The sequence below is a fragment of the Gasterosteus aculeatus genome, chromosome 13 (assembly GCF_964276395.1).
Source record: "Gasterosteus aculeatus chromosome 13, fGasAcu3.hap1.1, whole genome shotgun sequence".
Lineage (NCBI taxonomy): Eukaryota > Metazoa > Chordata > Actinopteri > Perciformes > Gasterosteidae > Gasterosteus > Gasterosteus aculeatus.
Genome location: NC_135701.1, coordinates 8,987,188 through 9,006,436, shown reverse-complemented (window position 1 = coordinate 9,006,436; position 19,249 = coordinate 8,987,188). Strand labels below are relative to the sequence as shown.

Genomic DNA, 19,249 nt, shown 5'->3' with positions numbered 1-19,249 from the left:
GGCATCATGTTGGAAACGCCTCGTCGTTACGATTGACGTCTCTTCCAGCCAATGGTGACTCTCTCCGGTTTGATTTACATCCTGTCCAACCAATCGGCACTCTTTAGCTAAACGCGTACATTTCTACGTTCGGTAGAGAAGGAAGGGAACGAGTGAGGTGTTGCACTGCAGGTTTGTGTTTTGACGATAATTCACAGTGTTTCTATGCCACACGGGTGTTAATGTAGTTTGAGTACTCAGGTAATCTACAAATAAATGCTTCTTTGGTAATTATCTTCCGCATATTGTTTATGTGGCAACGCTGCATAATTACCCGGCCTGGCTAATGTTAGCTCCCCTTGTGCCCAACGGAAATGATGGCAACATGGCGAAATTAGCTAGTCGCTAGCTTGAGTGGTTCGGACTGGTCTTTGTATTGATTTACAGCTAACGTTTTATCAACCTACTTTTGCTAAACACTAACACATCACAATGTCTCGCCTACTATAAAACTGGTAAAATGGCTGAAAAGCGCTTACGATCAACCTGCATTGGGTTAACGTTAGCTAACGTTGGTTCAGACCTAACGTTACACGACGATGCTCGTAGCTAACCCATGCTATGTGGCTAGCAACCCAGGGAACGTTAGCTAATGTTAGCACACTTCCGAATTGTCCAATGACAGCACTGTTTACTCCTCATGAACCGTCCGTAACGTCTGTCCTATTACCTACCTAGCTGTTACTTTTCTTGTAATGGAAAATGCGCTGGGTTTTTTGGCGTTTAAGAAGGCAGATTAGCGTTGGTTACATTTCTTATTTTACCTAATTAACACTCGCGTTAATACTGTTCGTTCGTTACGGACTGTTTGGCCCAACAATGCAAATGCATTCTTCGCTCTCCAACCAAAACACTTATATCACTGCAACGATGCCGTAGCTGATCACATCATCAAGATAACTGTCGGATAACATTAGTTAGTCTGTAATGCTCGCTTCTTCTTAAACCTAGCTGACCCGAAAAATATGTAAACGTAAATATCAGCCAGTAAGTGATCCAGAAAATAGATTCCAAATCTAGGAATGGAATAAAATGGGTTATTTTATAATTGGTGCCCTTGCTACCTCTGAGCCCTTTTTATTCACGTTATATTTCAGTATTTCAACTAGCCTCTCCCTCCCCGACAGGTCACAGCAGCTGTTTGGTCCTTGCTTACTTAGATCCGCCTATCAACACGCCCCTGTCCCTCTAATAAATATCGGTGAGTGCTGCCTTTCTGCCAGTTTTTCTCCCCATCTCATCCCGTGCTCTTGAATTGCTGGGTCTCCAGCACGCAGGTTGAATCTACTCATTTCTTTTCCTCCTTTTCACAATGTTGACAGACCTCCACAGCTCTCGGGGTCCAGCTTTCTGCTTCTCTCTCTCTGCTGTTGCCTGTTGCCATCCCGGCTCCTCCACCCTCAGAAGACCATGGAGACAGAAATTGAGCAGCAAGACGACGCTTCATTCGGCAACACAGAGACAAACGGTATACAACCTGGCTTCTTTGCACTTTAGAATATGTGGTCAGAATGCACTGTTATTGATGGATTTAAAAAAAAAAAAATCCGTACATTTGAAATGTGTAGGGAAAGTTATCTTTGATTAGTTTTTCACTTGGTACTCCTTTTTGATGTCCGGAAATGTATTTACAATCGTTAATCTGCTATACATATATTTTATGCGTGTGTGTTTCCTCTCCAAAAATTCTAAATCTTTGTCTGTCCGAGTTTTACACACATGATCGGTTTATGGTATGAAAAAGTCTTGTTTTTTAAGTGCCTTTTTCATTTATTTTATTTGATCCAGTGGAGGGTTGTATATGCATCGTGTGCTTTATGTCTCCCTATGCCAGGTAAGCGCCCTGCTGAGGATGCAGATGAGCAGAAATCATTCAAGCGCTCCAGGAACTCGGACGAGATGGTTGAGCTCCGCATCCTCCTGCAGAGTAAAGTAAATGAGTTGGTCTTTCATTTCACAATGAACCTGTTCTTGATTATTCTTTTTGTTTTCGGGTCTGTTCAGTAAAACTCAAAATTTCTTGGAAAACATAAATTGTTCAAATTTTGTGTTGCCATAATCAAATAATTATTCAGATATTTCTAAATTATTCTGCGAATTCATTTCTGCCCTTTTTATTAAGGGTAGTCTTACGGACGTTTTCCCGTTCTTGACGTTAATTTTAATATTCTCCAGCCCCTTGTTGGTCCGACAGTACTCAAAATGTTTGGGTGTAAATACATTTTCAATGATTATGACAATAAATGATAACATATTCAGGTCATTGTAGGTTTTTCATTGTAGATTACCAATATGGTGACTTGCCAACAGTGTCTATGGTTGTGAGTTTGAGACCTGGTTGAGGCAGAATGAGCATTCTAATGGAATGACCATGCTACCTAAGCGTTTTAACAAAGAAACACTTAAGATAGAGATTCGCACTTTTTTTTTTTTTTTTTTTTAATGCGCTTGTTTTTTGCTGCAATATACAAGCCTTGCACTTCAATGAGTACAGTCACGGCTAGAAGTACAGAGAACAAAAATGTCCTTAGTGCAATACAACATAGTTATAATGCCATCATGGAATCTATATAGCCAACAGCTGTTCGAAGAGCCGCCATGCCAATATTCAGGGGGTGGGGGGAATATATTTTACCACGTGTCGCTCTGCCGTACTACAGCCACATGTTAAGTGTTATCCGCATTTTCAGAATGCAGGAGCTGTGATTGGGAAGGCTGGCAAAAACATCAAAGCCCTGCGTACAGACGTGAGTATATTTTATACATACACAGGCAGAATTTGTATTCCCCTTTTTTTCCTTTCACTGGTGTTCAGCCTACCAACATACCCAGCCCCCCTATTTGACAGCAGTTAATATTTGACAACATTTACCATGGATAACTGTTTAAAATCTTGCTTTGGTAATTGGCAATATTTTATTCTGTGTTAATATGGGGTGTGGTTATCTCAGGCCTGGATTGGTATTAGCTTTCTGTTCCTGAAAACAATTTGAATAATGAAAATCGTGTGATTGTCTCAGCTAAACTCGCCACAAAAGCCCAATTTCATGTCGGTTTGCTTCTCCAATCTTGATTATTTATTTTAACAACGCTGTGGCAACACTGATGCTCTTGTTAATCTAAATTTATTGGCACAGTGCGGTGTTCACAAGGTCACCTGACACGGCAGCTAATAAGGCACCCAGACCAATATTAAATCATTCAATGTCATTGCCTCTTTCTCTAGCCCTCGGCAATTTGCTCTTCCCCCTCTCTCACTGTCTCTGGTCTATTCCCCAACATTGAACGTATCATGTTCTTAATATGCCATTACCCATTTTCCAATGTCACATTTTCTCCTTTTCTCTCTTTGACAAACCTATCTCTGAGAGAATTAAATTAAAGTCACGTTTCAACAGTGTAGAGCCTGTATATTAAAAATGTATTCCTCTTCCCTCTTCCCTCTCCCTTGTTTATTATTTTACTGTTGACTTTTGCCCACTTCCTCCTCTGTTGCCCATGTTCTGGATGGCCCCTCCTGCGCCCGCCCACCTGACACCCTGGTTGGCCCTGTCCATAATCGTGCCCTGTCCCTAAATGGGCGCCTTACTTGATTGACATCTGTGCTCGAATGGCCCTGGCCCCTGCCCATTCCACGCCCAGTACAATGCCAGTGTGTCAGTCCCAGACAGCAGTGGGCCTGAGCGGTATGTCCCTAAGCTCCTCCCTCTCACTGCCTGACTACAGGTCAAACAAACAAGAAGAGATGAAATAATAAATAGTCATCCTGCCTCTGTCAAGTCACTGTATTTTAACCTACCTGTTCTTAGTATTTTAGCCTGTCAAAATGCGTTCATGTCCAAATCTGCCTGTAAAAGCCAATGTCGAGATCCTGTTATATGCCATTTTTTAAAGTCACGTCAACATTAAGAGAAAAGTAGGATGGTGTTGTCAGGGTTTTTCCACAATCTTCCTGTCTTTTTAAAACTTTGCTTTAATCTGTGCAATACGTCTTTTTTTTAATTTAAATTTTGTTTTTACTGATGATTATCCTTCACTATCTTTGCGTTTTCACCCCCTTCCCCCTCAGAGTGGATATACTGGTGTTCTTGTTTTCGTCAGTTTCATAAGCTACCTGCTTCTCGCATCATCCCATTCTTTCCTTGAGATGCTCTAATTGTACAGATAGACCCTTTATTGTCCATCCATTCTGAAGTGCAAAATGCAAGCTAGGATCAAGGGTTGTGTCTGTGTGTGTTTTTCCTTTTCTTTCTGTTTCATCTTAATTTTGTTATTGACTACTGAAGCTATTGAACATACAGATTATCTCTTTCTGTCCCACTCATCCATGCATTCTTTGGTATTGTGTTTATTGCTTCTCCATCCCCTTTAAAATAGCGGTGGCAAACTTAATTTCCCATGGTATAATCTGCCCTGTCCCTCAATTGTCTACCATTCTACTTTCATGTACAAACTTGTGCTTTAGTTCCTTTGATCAGTAAATTCATTGTTTATTTTAATGTTTAACTAGGTGGGTGCAAACAACAAAATTCTATAGATTGTCGGAGAATGAAGCATCAAAATTGTTATCCAGGTTATTATTTATTTACAGCCTGCTCTGATAAATCTTTTTTTTTTTAAATAGAAGAGAGGATTCTTTGGTTCTCAGTCTTCCCTAATCCTTCACCAATGTGTGAGGCACTTTATTGGCGGGGTCTTTAAAGGCTTTGTGGTGTGCATCCACCCAGCTATGCTTTAGGACTATAGAGTTCTCTTTGGCACCTTTGGTGCTTTTTCCTGCCAGATCCCCCTCAGATTTACCACCCCTCCCCCGTCTCGCCCCTTCAGTGGTCACCAAATGCAGTCACTTTTCTTTGGGTCCCGTTTTTATTTTGTCTCTTTTCTCCCTTTCTCGGAAACCGTTTTATTTTATTGCATAGTGACCATGACCAAGTTTAGAAAACACTAGATCTCAACAGTTGGAATAGCTGTGTTAGTTTTAGTAGCGAGTTGGTTGAATGGGGTGTGACTTTTCTTTATGGCATAGAAGGATATGTTATGAATTCTCTAATCTCAAATGTTGTTCCCTCCCTCCATGGGATGTCTTGTGGCAACCCCAACCCTACCCTCGTTTGTGAATCACGAAGCATCCTGAGCATCAGTGCCGACATCGAGACAGTTGGAGAGATCCTGCTGAAGATTATCCCAACATTGGAAGAGGTGCTTACTATTTCATGCATTTTTGGATCATATTGCTAAAATTAGAAATAACACACATTTAGGGACTTTGAGGGAATTGTAAGGAAGTACTAACATGCACAATGTTTTGCTCAGTACCAGCAGTACAATGGCATGGATTTTGACTGTGAGCTGCGCCTGCTGATCCATCAGAGCCTCGCGGGCTCAATCATTGGAGTGAAGGGAGCCAAGATCAAGGAGCTCAGAGAGGTATGTTAATGAGATGTGAATCACTTTTTTTTGCAGCCAGGTCTGACTAAATTGTGTGAGTAATTTAAAAGATGGATATTCACACATATTTCTGTTACTGCCAGTCTTTCCGTTGTAACAACAATCTTTTTTTCTTGTTATTTGTTTTCCTAAAAACAACTGTTATCGTCTTCTGGCTCAATCTTTTATACCCTAGAATGCAACGTTTCATATAAAATGACACCGTAGTGGTTTAATGTGAACTGTAATGATTTTCTACGGTAGAATAAGCTGGTCTAGCTAGAGGCTAGAGGCTAGCTGATAATTTCGTAACTCCTTCTTTCTGTGAGCATTATGTGTACTTCTATCTGTCTCCAGAACACAAAGACCAGCATCAAGCTGTTTCAGGAGTGCTGTCCTCAGTCGACAGATCGTGTTGTGCTGGTTGGCGGTAAAACGGAGCGAGTGGTTGAGTGTATCAAGACTATGCTGGAGCTCATCGCTGAAGTGAGTGGTGTAGAGGCCTTTTTTGTGATTGGCAAGTATAATGCGTTGTGCTACATATGACTATAGTTGAAAATGCACTTAGTGTTGGAAAATGTAAATGTTGCAAAGTGGAGAACAATCAAATGGGTAAGCAACACATTGTATTAGAGATGCATCAGAGCAGTTGATGCCCCATCAGTCACGTTTCGTTTTATGTCAGGAATATATAAATATAGTTTGCATTTTTTGCCACCACAACTGTACTCTTGTAAACTACATTTCAAATATTTTTGGTCAGGTCAGTTGATAGCCCCTTTGTCTTTCTCTTTCAGGCTCCCATAAAGGGCCGTGCACAGCCCTACGATCCTAACTTCTACGACGAAACGTATGAATATGGGGGTTTCACTGTGATGTTTGAGGAGAGGGGAGGCGGTCGCAGGCTAATGGGAGGGTTCCCCATGCGTGGGGGGCGGTCCAGCGGTGGAGATCGTGGGTTTGACCGAATGCCCTCTAGCAGAGGGGGACGGGGACCCATGCCTCCCTCCCGCCGAGATTACGATGAGATAAGCCCCCGCCGGGGTCCTCCCCCACCGCCCCACCCGAGTAGGGTTGGTAGAGGGAGCGGGCGTGGACGCAACATGCCCATGGGACACCCACACAGAGGAGGGTAAGAAATGATCGCAAATGATCCACCGTCTGTTTCTCTTTTTGCTGTTGCTCTCCTATGTGCAGAAGGCGTCGATACTCAATTGAGGTTGTAAGTGGAGGTGTAACGGACAATAGTTCCTCAGGCATGTGAGCTGCGTATTAATTAAAGTTTAAGCATCATAGTAGGGCTGCACAATTAATTCAATTTTAATCGCGATGACTATTTTGGCTACCAAAATGAAATGAGCATGATGATCAGCTGTATTGACGTTTAAAATGCATGCTCTCCTACATATCAAATCAAGCGCTTCCTCGACTAACAGTCAGCCAACCACCAGAGGGAGAATGAGGTGGGAGGAGTCATCAGCGGAAGCCTCAAAGAAAAGTTTTGTCTGCAGTGGACCTAATAGTAGAAGAGTAGAGAGACCACAGAACAGAGAGCAGACTACATAGGGGTAAAAGGTAATTCAAATGTCAGGCACAGAAGGCGAGAAAATAGTCCCTCGAAAAGGGAAACTATTTCATCATCCCTTGTCTGGAAGTTTTTTGTATTTAGGGCAAATGGTGTTAACCAAGAACAAAGCATACACACAGAGTGCTTTACCCGAACAACTAATAACCATAACCATACAACGAACTAGTTCAACCACCTGAAAATTACCACAGTACAACAAATGCATTGAGACGTTAACGATACCTCCCTGAATCTCCTTCGATGCAACGATGGAAGTGGAAGCAGTATTCTTGTTCATTTAAACGTGAAAGTGCAGTAAAGAAATGTTATCCCTATGAATAATCATGATCCAAATAATCGAGATTGGGATTTGGGCCATGATTATGCAGCCCTACATCATAGTGTGAAATAGTTTTACGGCTGATCGCCGCCGTTTTACTGAAAACTGCACGTCTGTATATTTGCATTAATGCTTTGAAGTTACTGGTCCTGGTTGGTGTATAGTGTTTTTTCTATGTAGCTTTCCTCAGACGCACACCTCGCGTTAAAGTGGGCTTGATACAGATACAATCTTGTGCCCATTCTTTGCTTCCCTCAACACTGAAGTGCAGAGTGACTTAACAATAATACCATCGGTATGACGTTGAGTTAACCTCTTGATATCTCACGCACAAAGCTTAATCAGGTGCTTAGTTTCCAGTCAGGCTCAATTGCTCAACTTGCTTTACGTTGTCTAATAAGAGGTTAAACTGAGTGTCGTACCTTGCATCCTTCTGGAAATATTCATATTCACAGTTATCGATCCATAAATTCTATGTGCTCATCAATGTAATGTCTGGGTGCGTTTTTGTGTTTTTTTTTTTCCCTCATCTCCATCCTGCCCACAGAGAAGATCGTTACTATGACTCGTACCGTGGCTCAGATGACCGGTCCAAGTAAGTTTCTGCTTTGACATAATGAATTTTTAATTGTGTATAAAATATTGTTATAGGAGTTATTTCTTTTACATTAATGTTGTACAACAGTCTATTTGAGAGAAAGTGTTTGTGGTGGTGTATTTGATGGGCATGTGCTGATGTGAAGCTGTTTATGCTTTCACGCAGTGTTTCCCCTTCCATTATACTGGGGGGGGCGCCCCGCTGAAATTAATTTTTTTTAAAAATGTCCCTGCGCGGCAGTTCCGTCCCAGACACTCTCATGCGTATTTCTGTGCATGTGGACGTGGCGCTCACACCAGAGAACCCTAACCCCCCCCTCACTCCCGTCGGCGGGTCCGCCCCCTTGAAGTTGTGAACCACGGGGAAACACGGTTTCACAGGATGGGTTTGTGTCAGCTGTCATCCTCCAGAGAAAATCTAATCAAACTGATAAAAATATGGCTCATACGGTTTGTAGGAAAATGTTAGGTGATCTCGTAAATCACCTAACAGTCATTAATGAGTTTATTTTATATTTTTTATAATAATACATGTGGAATACAACGTGGCTACAGAGGCACCCTTTCAAGCCAAAGCAAAAGGCCAAAGTTATGTACAGGCTGTAGTACCATCCAGGAAGCAGAACAACATTTCTTCAGTAAATTTATTTTAACTCAGTTTCTTTTGGGGAGGGGGGAGAATTGGCAGCCCTCGGCTCCGATCATCACCACCACCACCTGTCACTTCTCTCACCATAACACTGTCAGAGCTGTTCCTGTTACTGTGTGGGAAGATTGCTGAGAGGGAATGTGTTTATACTGTGATATTTCTCAGCGTGTGTGCAGTTTGACCTAGACCAGAAATTTCATTTGGAATGTCGTTTTTCTTTTTTTTTTTTCTAAGCATTTAATTTCTTTCCGCCCCACCCCCATTTTCTCCCTCCCCCTCCCCCCAATCATTTCATCACCAGTGACCGAAGAGGCAGACCGGATCGCTATAGCGATAACATGGTTAGTGACCCTTGCATGCAGTTCTTGGGTGCTAGTATTCTCAGGCTTGCACACGGGTTGGTCCCAGCACGAGGCAATATGCTGTGATTGTCCCTTGTGCTGTAATGATAATAGTGGTGTATTGACAATGCAGCCGTAGCTGGTCACTCGTGCATATGTCCACACTCTGAGTCCTGGCCACGCATACAAGCTATTTTTGCATGGTGTAGGCCGTCCCACCAAATGACCGTAATCACCACAGTCAGAGATACCCCATCAAAAAGGGGTATATAATTGCCCTCTTTACTATGTACTTTTCATGGCCAGCCTGTTTTTCCTGCAAAGACGGGAGGATGCTGGGGGTGGGGGTGGCCGTGGTTGGTTGCTAGGCAATAATAACGCTTTGTTGACTGACTGGAAGGTCTCTCTCTCCTGCTCCCTCACTCTCTTTGAGAGCTAGCAGGATACTGCCTGCCGTTGCTCAGCAACAGCTTTTTGAATTGCCTGTTGCCCTGGTGACAGCAGCAGTTGAATAGCAGGTGAAAATGGGGGCTGATGGAGATGCAAGGAGAGAAGGGGGGGATGGATGCAGGGAGGAGGAGGAGTCAGGCTTATGGATGAGCGCTGGGTGGCTTTTAGTCAAGTCTACTGCATGGACGGAGCTGCTGTATGATCCATACATGTATGCTTACAATCCTGTCCATTCCTCTGGGATGTTTAGGAAAAGAACTGACTACGGTCTGTAACCCTTTTGTTTTTCTATCTGCTTTTTGCAGAGTGGAGGAGGATATGGTAAGTACTATGCCTTTTTTTCTGTCATATATATTTGGTTTTACGGTTGTCCATTTGTATCCGTGTGGTGTCTGCAATTTTATATTCTGTAGTGTCAAATTTTATTCTATCGGTTTTTCATAGACAATCTGACTTGTGTACAGTGTCAACGTGGCTAGAAGGACATTGCAGCTTACATGCAGCTGTCGGTTTGCAACATATTGCGCTTTTCATTGGAACTTCAGTGGAATGACATTTCACTCGTAGGGAAATTAATTGTATCTTTAAATTATTGTGGTTTACAATGAATGTTTAAGATGACACATGGAGCTAATGGAAAGGCTTTCTTTTAAAGATCAAAATGCGTGATGAGTCACATGTTTGAGTTTAGTATTCAAATGTGTGATCTGTTTATACATGTCACAGACATGTTTATATTCAGTTTGCCTGCTTTCTTTCATGCTCAGACAACAGTTCCTCCTGGGATAGCTACCCGTCAGGTGAGTCTCCTCTATCAATTAGAATGTGTGGTGAGGCTGGCAGCCAAGGGTTGATTTTAAGTTCTCTACTTTCTTTCTCTCTTTTCTTTGTACCTCTGTTATGCCATTAGGAGGACGTGGCTCCTATAATGACATGGGGGGCCCCGTCATTACCACACAAGTGACGATCCCTAAAGATGTGAGTATTTGGCGGCAATGTAACCTACAAGCCTTAAATCTCTACCAGACCGACAATACTCTTGTGTCAGATAACATTCAGACTGATTAAGAAACAACCATGTCATTACCATATGTGATCATGTCCTCTGCACACTCGTTGACTTCTACATAAATGACATTTAGTCATGCGTTTGTGTCATAGTCCACTGTTGACCGACATGTTATATTGTATCCCGCTTTCAGTGGAACACAAATCATTTTAATGTTATTCATTTTTTCCTTAACTGTTCCAACTCTTTCAAATTTTCTTGAGCATATCATGCATACTATATTACATGTTTTAATTGTTACACATATATTGTCTGTGTTTAATGTTTCTGTATGTGCTTGCTTTTTGTTTCCTCCCCACCCCTCATTATGTTCTCTGTACCCCACCGACAGCTGGCTGGCTCCATCATTGGTAAGGGAGGCCAGCGGATCAAACAGATCCGCCACGAGTCAGGAGCCTCCATCAAGATCGATGAGCCCCTGGAAGGTTCTGAGGACCGAATAATCACCATTACTGGCACCCAGGATCAGATCCAGAACGCCCAGTACCTTCTACAGAACAGGCAAGTTGTGACCCTGCCCCATGTTTTTACACTGAATTCTGTGTTGATTCAGCACACTAGTTATAGTGGAATTATTAATGCCATGAAATTGTGCCAACGAAACTAACCAACTTGTATGCTTTGAGTTTAAGCCTTTTAAAACCTATGACTTTGTCATGGGGGCTCTGGCCTAAGCGCTTATAAAAACTCTTGAGTGCAGTCTTGTAAACTCATGCAAGCTGATCTATCTATTGATGCTTTCTTTCTTCACCTCTGAACGCTCTGAAATACACGTACAAGATTTTGTTAAGATTATAAATGTATTTTTCTGATATTGCATCTTAATACTAGTTAAGCCTAGTTTTCTTGGGGATCTGTATTTATGTTGCCTGCTGTCTCTTCTCACTAACCCCTTCCTTTTTTCCCGTGCAACCTGCAACTAGTTCAAACCTTCCTCTTGCATGAAATGGCTGTGAATGAGTAAGCAATTCATAAGCAAACTCAATGGCATTTATTTAAAAGGGTCAATGTCATATTTGTCCATTGAATATGATTTGTAAAAGTGTAAAAAACAACAACAAAAAAATGTCTGTTTGTCATCAAAGCCGTTTCACTGTGAAGCAGGGAGGGAATTGATTCTTCCCCTGGCTGCTGCTGTGTGGAAGACTAGTGATTTTGTTGTTTTTAGTTAGATCAACCGACAACAAATCACAGTCTGCCAAATAGCACAGGCTCCTCCTCTTCTGTCTCCCTTGGCAACCAGTAGGCATGTATAATGCACACTACTTCCTTGTTGATGCTATCTGAGCTTAGCCCAAATGCTGATACAGCTGTAGACCTGCCGCCGCCGTCTCATGAGTAGTGTAGTGTTGCCATGGTAACTAACCCTGCCTCCCTCTTCCTTCCTCCCCTTCCTCCTCAGTGTGCTGCACCTGCTTGGACACAAGGACTAACCACACCCCTCTTTCCCCTCCTCTTCCTCGCTCTGTCAGCCATTTATTTCACCCCCCCCCCCCCCCCCCCCTTTCTCTGCCCGTCCTTTTTTTTTTTTTTTTTTTTCGGTCTCCCTTCCAGCTCTGCCTCCCCACCAGTTTCCTCCCAAGACTTCCATCATCCTACAGTTGCATAGCTATATATTTACAGTGTCATTGAATTGTCTTGTGTATTTTATTATTTTTTTTTCCACTCTTTTTATTTCAGTGTGAAGCAGTACTCTGGTCATTTGCTGTAGACCCAGGACACTCAGATTGAAGCAGACTCAGATTGCCCCCCCTCACCCCCTTCCCTCAACCTTTCTGCCCCTTTCCAACACATCCCCTTCAGACTATTATTCTGGATTGTGGGTGTCTTTTTTGAATTTATTTTTGTATTTTTTAATGAAACATATGTCCAACATTCCTGTGCATAAAAGAAATGTAGATGTTCCGCATTTTAAGAGTGTGGTCCATTAGTTTATAGCACACACTTTGCTTTTTGTGTTTTTTTTAACACTCACATCTATCAAAATATTCTTCAGTCGGACAGACAAAAATAAACATAACCTTAACTTTTTGATGGTTTGGATTTTTATGACTCGTATCGGTATGCTTGTGTCTCCGGCTTAAATATATTGTGTCTGTGTGTGTGCGTGCGCGCGTGTTTGTGTGCGCGAGCAAACTTGGGTTAGGTGTGCTCTCGCTTGTCTATATTGGTCCCTTCACACAGTTATATCACATAACCGCTCTGTTCAAACGGCAGAATGTAAACTACAATTGATTTAATTTCAAACAATTTGTTTTTATTTTAGAGATGTGGGAAATGTCATATTTTACAGTGGACTTAAGGATGCTTTAAGTTTGGACTTGTTCAAACCATATACAGTATAATTTGTAAGAATATCCATGGTAGTTGTGTGAGGAAAATAATTTCAGTGACTCCTCACGAATGGAAACACGTGGCTGGAAATTTGTTTTGACAAACAATGACGTACTTCTCTATTTTGTTCCTGCAATTTCCCATGCTCTACACTTGTTTGCTACCTACCCGGTAGACTTCACATTGTAAAATGAATAAAGATGGTGCCACTTTTTACTGAACTCCTTTGCATTTTTTTTATCAAAACATTGCTGGTATTTAAGTTTTCTGTGTCCATATCTGAAAGTTAAAGTGACAGTCTAGCTGCCTTTCCATGCATGTTATAATTGATTTTTATTTTGTTGTCTAAAATACCGGAACATCTGCCAAAAGTCAAAGATCAAATGTGAACGTTTTGTACAAACCCATATACCATATTACCAAGAAAGTCTATACATCTTCAAAGATGAGAAAAGAATGAGCGTAAAAAAACGGCTCAACTGTTGTCAGTTTTGTTTTAAATATGGACGTATTGCATTAGGTTTTTTTTATTTTTTATATATATATTATACATATATATCTATATATACATACACTTACTTTCTCTGTGATCCGCATGCGCATGACATGGGATATTGTGTCTTCCGGGTTCCTTTCCTGCCTCGCTGTCATTGGTCGGTCAGCCGGCGGTGAGCTCACAACGCAGCTCTGATTGGTCAATCGCTGCAAACCAGGTAGTGAAAATACGGAGTAACACAACAGCTATTTGTAGGCGATAACGTTACTTCAGAAGCATTCATCGGTAAGTTAAGCCAAACATCCATGTTTGAACGGATAATAACACAAACAGTAGGGTTTCCATGGAAAGAGAATCCACGGTGTGAACGCTGTATAATGTCCGCGTTGGTGGTGAGAAAGTCTTTTGCGAGCTTGAATCCGCCACAGTCCGTTTATTAAATGCACTTTGCTCGTCCGGTGTTCAGTGAAGCGTAATCACGTGATGTAGGTTACCTGGTATATCTTATTACCCAATGCACGGTACTGCTTTTTCTACTAATAACGTCCACTCTCAGCACAGAGAAAATAGTGAAAATAAATGTGCTCCACCAAGCCACTATGTTCGACGTCATTGTCTCCTATTATCAGTCTGATATGGAACACATCAACACGCAGGCTTTGGACACTTCAGAAAGATGGAATAGATCCAGGCACCTTTTACAAGTTCTCAAAGAAGGACATAATTGAGTTCTTTTGGTTTTCATAATGGGATGGTCCTGTTTGCAGGGCTTTTATGTTTTGTGCACCTTGCCAACAAGAGATGAGAATGAAGCTCTACCATAAAAACACTGAAAAGGAAGTTTGAAAAACAGCATAGATTTTTTTTTGAAAACAGTCTTGTTCCTGCTTTCATCTTTCCCATCTTGACGTATTTTCATTGTGATTGATCTAATGAAGCAGGAAGATTATCCTCCAAATGCAACCTCCACAGAATGAAGCATAGTGGCGATTTCCGTATGAAAAGGCCACCGGCGTTGACGTCTTCCTCTTCACCCACCAATGCATGCGCTCAGAAGCTGCTCACCAAGACCGTGTGATGTGTCTGACTTGACCCCTCGTACAGAAGTACTGGCCCAATATCACACAACAAGCAAATTAAGTTGTGGGTAATTGCAAATAAAAAGGCCTATGATTCACTTTCTATTGACGTACACCAGCAGAAGGAAAAAGGTCAATTATTACCAGTGATCTTTGATTCACTAAGCGACGGCTGGCCGTTGTATTCACATTTACATGTGTCCCGTCGGGTGTGTTGCTCTTCTTCGTACAGTGGTGGTGTCCATCATGGAGCAGATTCTGTTTCCTCGGGAGTCTGGGCAGTTCGTAGCCGAGCGCAGTCGGGATGTGTTCATCGAAGAGGAAGGAGTGCAGAAGGTGGCGGAGATGCTGTACCACCTCCGGCACAGTGAGGATCTGACCGCCAGTGGCTGGAAGAAGGCGAATCCGTTAGCTCCGTCTCCCACCTCTGACCAGGGGAGTCTGTCAACATCCAGGACCACTCAGAGAAATTAGTGAATATCTCAAAGTACACATTGCAATAGCGATGAATTAATTAATTCATTTGTGGTCCGAATTGTTATCTTCCATCCTGCTAAAACAATTATAATTAATGGTAATTGTCTAATTATCAGCTTTTTTAATAAAAAATTGCTCTCAATGTGATCCAGCGATATAGAACCAGGTTACCCTAAATTCTTGATTAATGAAAACTGGACCCAAATAATCAAAATAATGATGATTCGGATGTTGATTTTTGCTGAACAGTGAAATGATAATTCAAGGGAACAACTGGTGAACGGAACATCTATATATTGACCATCACCTGTATCCACAAGTTTTCATCCCCTAAATCTGTATATCTCCTGTAAATTAAGCTTGAGTGAAGAACATTTTAAAACCGAATGTTTTGTGTAGAACAGTAAGTTCCTGCCTGCTCACTGCATTTTGTTCTCTTGTTCCTCTGACTTTTTATCTGCTCTCTGGATGATTTGTGTTGTTCAACATTGCAGGCGTTGAACTGGGTGTTTGTTGTAGACACCATGAACTTCTCTTTTTGGCCCGAGAAAGAAAGTCAACAGTGTGAGGTGACTTATAAAGGGACCACGTACACGGGCTACTTGACCCTGTGTGCTGCCATCACCAGGGCCATGGAGGAAGGTGAGCGCACCAATAAATCATGCATCTGGTTTTTGGCCTTACTTTCTTAGAAGGCTGGTACAACAACATTTAATTTGTTAAAAATAACAGGTAATGTTTTAATGGATCATTGATTCAGCTGGTACACAAACCCACCTCCTTTCTAACGTGTGAAGAGACGATGCGTCATAGCTTATATTTGGCGCGTGAAATTTTGGCAGGATTCTTCAAATGTGCACAGAAAATAAACCCGATTGTACTGGTAAGTAACCATCTGGGTGATAAAATGTCAGAATTATTAATCCTCTTTGTTAGCAGCTTCATCTCTGGAGAGAAAGATTTACCTTCAAGCCCCTTTCTGATGTCTCTTTCTCTATTTCTTCCCGCCCCTTTTCTGTATGCCTTTGTTGTGCACTGCGATCACCAATTATTGCGTATGTGCCCTTTACTTCAACTTGACTGCTGGGGAAATTGCTTGTAGCTCTGCATGCCCCTGTGCATCGTTCATAATTAGTGTGTCTGACTCCGGATATGAATCAATTATGTCTCATATGGAATATTGCTCTCAATGTGTGGTCGCTGTGGCCCTTATAATTACAGCAGATTGTCTCAGAAAAGCTCAGGTAGCTCCGCTCCAGAGTGTGAATCTCAGGGGTTGGCGGCCTGATATCAGAACAACTTATGTCTTTTAAGCCTCTAGCGAGAATTGGCTTCTCTGGAGTCGTATTCCTGTAATTATAAAACGCTGTAACTTCATAACTTAGTAGCTTGAGGGTCTTCTCTCTCTCTCTCTCCAGTAGTGAATACAAATCCGTCATCCTCCCCTCCTCAAGCGTTGACGGAATATACCGTAACTAAGTACATTTATTCAAGGTCACAATTGAGAAATATTTTCAGTTACTCTATAGTTCTCTTTCACTCCATTCCAGAGAGAAATATTGCAGGTTTAACTCCATCTATCTGAAAGCTTTAGGTTCTAGTGGCTTTACAATAAAAATCCATATTATATGCTTATAAGATATGACGCAGTACTACAATCCACCCAGTATACACACGGTACCCAAAATTGTCTCCACATTACCAAACTACAACATTAAAATGCTCATACGTTTTGTGGAAATTATAACAACTGAATAATAGAATATATTATTATAATGTTGATTTGACTTTTGAGGCTTTCAGTACATTTAGCACTGTGTGTGTTGGTTTTCACTTGTAAGTGACTATTTTTGGACTGATATCTTTACTTAAATAGAGGAAGCTGAACGCTTGTTCCACCGCTGTCCACAGGTGTACCCATCACGGATCCAAAGTACTTCTCCCAGATGAGTGTGGAGGAGTTGGGACATGTCCTCCGATCAGACAACCAGACACCCATGCCCATGCTTCAGGAGCGCCACCAGGTTCCGTCCCGCACTCAGGACAATAGAGAAACAGCAATCATCCAAATCCACACGCTGCCTGGATGACTCGACATTGGTTTCACTGTTGGTACATCGGTGCCTTGTGTCTTTGCTAAGCGTCGTATGTCACACTCCTGAATTCAAAGCGTACTTCTGGAAATCAATTCTCAGCACTTCTGCAGCACAAAGCAACAAAAAAAAAGGTCAATAGACTGAACAAAGAAGGTACGCGGTGTATTATTACGTCCCTAGATAGCGCGTGACGTATTTGCGTGCTTACGGTAATTGCGCGTGGATGATCCTTGACAGATTTTGAGGCTCATTTAATTATTGTGGGTGTTGTTGTTACATCACCAGCTTAACTATAGTCCATTAATGCTACGTGTTAATTGAAGGTGTGCTGCTCTTTAACCCGCTTCTCCTCGACACAGTTCAATTTGAACACATCACACTGTGGATCTTTCCATCAAGGTGCTCACCGAAGGCGGTCGCGTGCTGCAGGAACATGGCGGAAGCTTCCGGAGTTTTATCAGCCAAGCTGGGAATGACGCCCGTGAGATGGTGGAACTCATTGTGAAGAAGATCCCTTCCTACAGGGACGAGGCCACTCATGAGGTGAGATTGGAGGGGTCAATAAGTTCAATTTTCCACAACAACTTCCAAGAATATATTATATTTTTACAACCCATCAAGTTCAGAGACAAGACAATAATAAAAAATGTACAACATCTCAGGTACTAAAATGATTATGAATTCTGGTTGAATTATATTTACAAATAGATCTAAAAATTAACCCAAAGGTTTTTTATCTTTTTAGTTTTGCATTGCTGCTACATGGCGTGCTTCAGTTTTCCTCTCAAATTGGGTGTATGACCATTATTTGTACTGCATATCTCTGAAGACAATTTAAATATTAGTATTTTAGCAATATACATTCTTTTAAAGGTTGAAATCATAAAGGAAGTGTACCTGGTCTGAGATAAGTCTTTGCGTTTGAAGAACTTAAGCTGAATTGCGATGTGAGAGTTCCATCTCCTGGCCAGTGACAGTGTGGCAGTAACGCTCCCTTCACACCAACCATTCAGCCCTCTTCGCTTGTCCATTAACGGCATCATTGTGAACGAAACGCATTAGAACCAACATCGCATCAAGGATCTATGAGCGAGTGTAGAGCTGCGCCGCTGTTGGTTTTCAGGGGAGGAGAATCTCGTTCTACAAGCGAGCGCAGATCCTGGTGGCCGATTTCTGGGGCGTGATGGAGGCCAGAGGAGAGGGGGACATCATTGACATGGACTGGCTCACCATGTTCGCAGACTACAGGGTCCCTCAGGTTCTCGTCTACCTCGGAGCACTACGATACTCTCAGGCGCTGATGCAGACACTGAACAGCGGTGAGGCAGCAGCGTATCTGCACGTGTCTCTCCGGTCGTGGGGGAAGCAATCGTTCACAGACTGTAAGGTATAATCTCTCCATTTTTTAACCAGGGGAGGTGCTGAGTTCAGGAGACAGGAGAGAGATCGAGATCCGAGGCTGTTCGATTTGGTCCGTGGAGCTGATAAAAGATCGTCTTCGCAAGCTGGTGCACCAGAGGGACGGACAGACCTGCAGCATCAACTCCGCAGTCATCGACTTCTACCTGTGGCCTTATGCCAAGAAGCACCACAAAGAGATGGCCCACATTCCAATACACCACACACGTTGTATTTACTATTGACGAACCGGGTGGCGCCATTGCATACAGTACAGTACTTGGCATCGGTGCCTTTTCCTGGGATAAAGCCAATCACGTCTCTGTGCCAGATCTATGTACAAATTGGCTTCTCTCCAGCTGTAATAGAAACAGGTAGCGCTTTCATTTCGCCTGTTGATTTAATTGGGTAGTAACACTGTTGTCCATTAGCAGTCAATTCAAATGTTTACTGTTGTTGATGCAGAACATTTTTCTCAAATTTCTCGCTGCGAGTGATGATTTACTGTATGTGAGAATACACAATCGAAAAATGTGTGTATCTGCACCGGCTTAATCTCTGTGAGGTCAACAGTGAAAATAAAATATTTTCTTTAGATTTTGGAAGTTTCTGCTTTTTTGGAGATTTGTTGCACTGCGTTTGTATTTCACATATGTTTACCTTAAAGCAGGTCGTCAGATGGGAAACTTTTAATCTTTCAAAGAGATGTTGATGATGGATGTGGATGATCCTTGACATCCACATCCATCATCCACATCCATCATCCACATATGTTTACCTTAAAGCAGGACGTCAGATGGGAAACTTTTAATCTTTCAAAGAGATGTTGATGATGGATGTGGATGATCCTTGACATCCACATCCATCATCCACATCCATCATCCACATAT

General features: G+C 42.1%; 2 protein-coding genes across 11 annotated transcripts; both read left to right on the top strand.

The window, feature by feature from the left end:
- Positions 1-36: 36 nt before the first annotated feature.
- hnrnpk (heterogeneous nuclear ribonucleoprotein K) lies at positions 37-13,034 on the top strand. Of its 9 annotated transcripts, none has more exons than XM_040195553.2 (17): positions 37-171; positions 1,167-1,240; positions 1,362-1,507; positions 1,874-1,971; positions 2,730-2,786; positions 3,682-3,725; positions 5,166-5,238; positions 5,359-5,466; positions 5,824-5,952; positions 6,264-6,598; positions 7,921-7,968; positions 8,921-8,960; positions 9,716-9,731; positions 10,178-10,210; positions 10,321-10,388; positions 10,811-10,980; positions 12,160-13,034. In XM_040195553.2, the coding sequence occupies exons 3-17, from the start codon at positions 1,450-1,452 to the stop codon at positions 12,188-12,190; spliced, it is 1,308 nt and encodes a 435-aa protein (XP_040051487.1). In that variant the 5' UTR covers positions 37-171; positions 1,167-1,240; positions 1,362-1,449; the 3' UTR covers positions 12,191-13,034. The 9 variants fall into 9 exon arrangements, with proteins under 9 accessions (XP_040051487.1, XP_077943534.1, XP_040051483.1 ...); XM_078087408.1 differs by having other exon boundaries at positions 11,882-13,034; XM_040195549.2 differs by having other exon boundaries at positions 5,353-5,466.
- Positions 13,035-13,468: 434 nt separating this feature from the next.
- On the top strand, positions 13,469-18,954 carry qng1 (Q-nucleotide N-glycosylase 1). Of its 2 annotated transcripts, none has more exons than XM_078087412.1 (7): positions 13,469-13,594; positions 14,621-14,824; positions 15,361-15,507; positions 16,777-16,889; positions 17,361-17,504; positions 18,085-18,280; positions 18,375-18,954. In XM_078087412.1, exons 2-7 carry the CDS (start codon positions 14,635-14,637, stop codon positions 18,602-18,604), a joined length of 1,020 nt encoding a protein of 339 aa, XP_077943538.1. In that variant the 5' UTR covers positions 13,469-13,594; positions 14,621-14,634; the 3' UTR covers positions 18,605-18,954. The 2 variants fall into 2 exon arrangements, with proteins under 2 accessions (XP_077943538.1, XP_077943539.1); XM_078087413.1 differs by lacking the exon at positions 13,469-13,594 and adding an exon at positions 14,246-14,520.
- Positions 18,955-19,249: the final 295 nt, after the last annotated feature.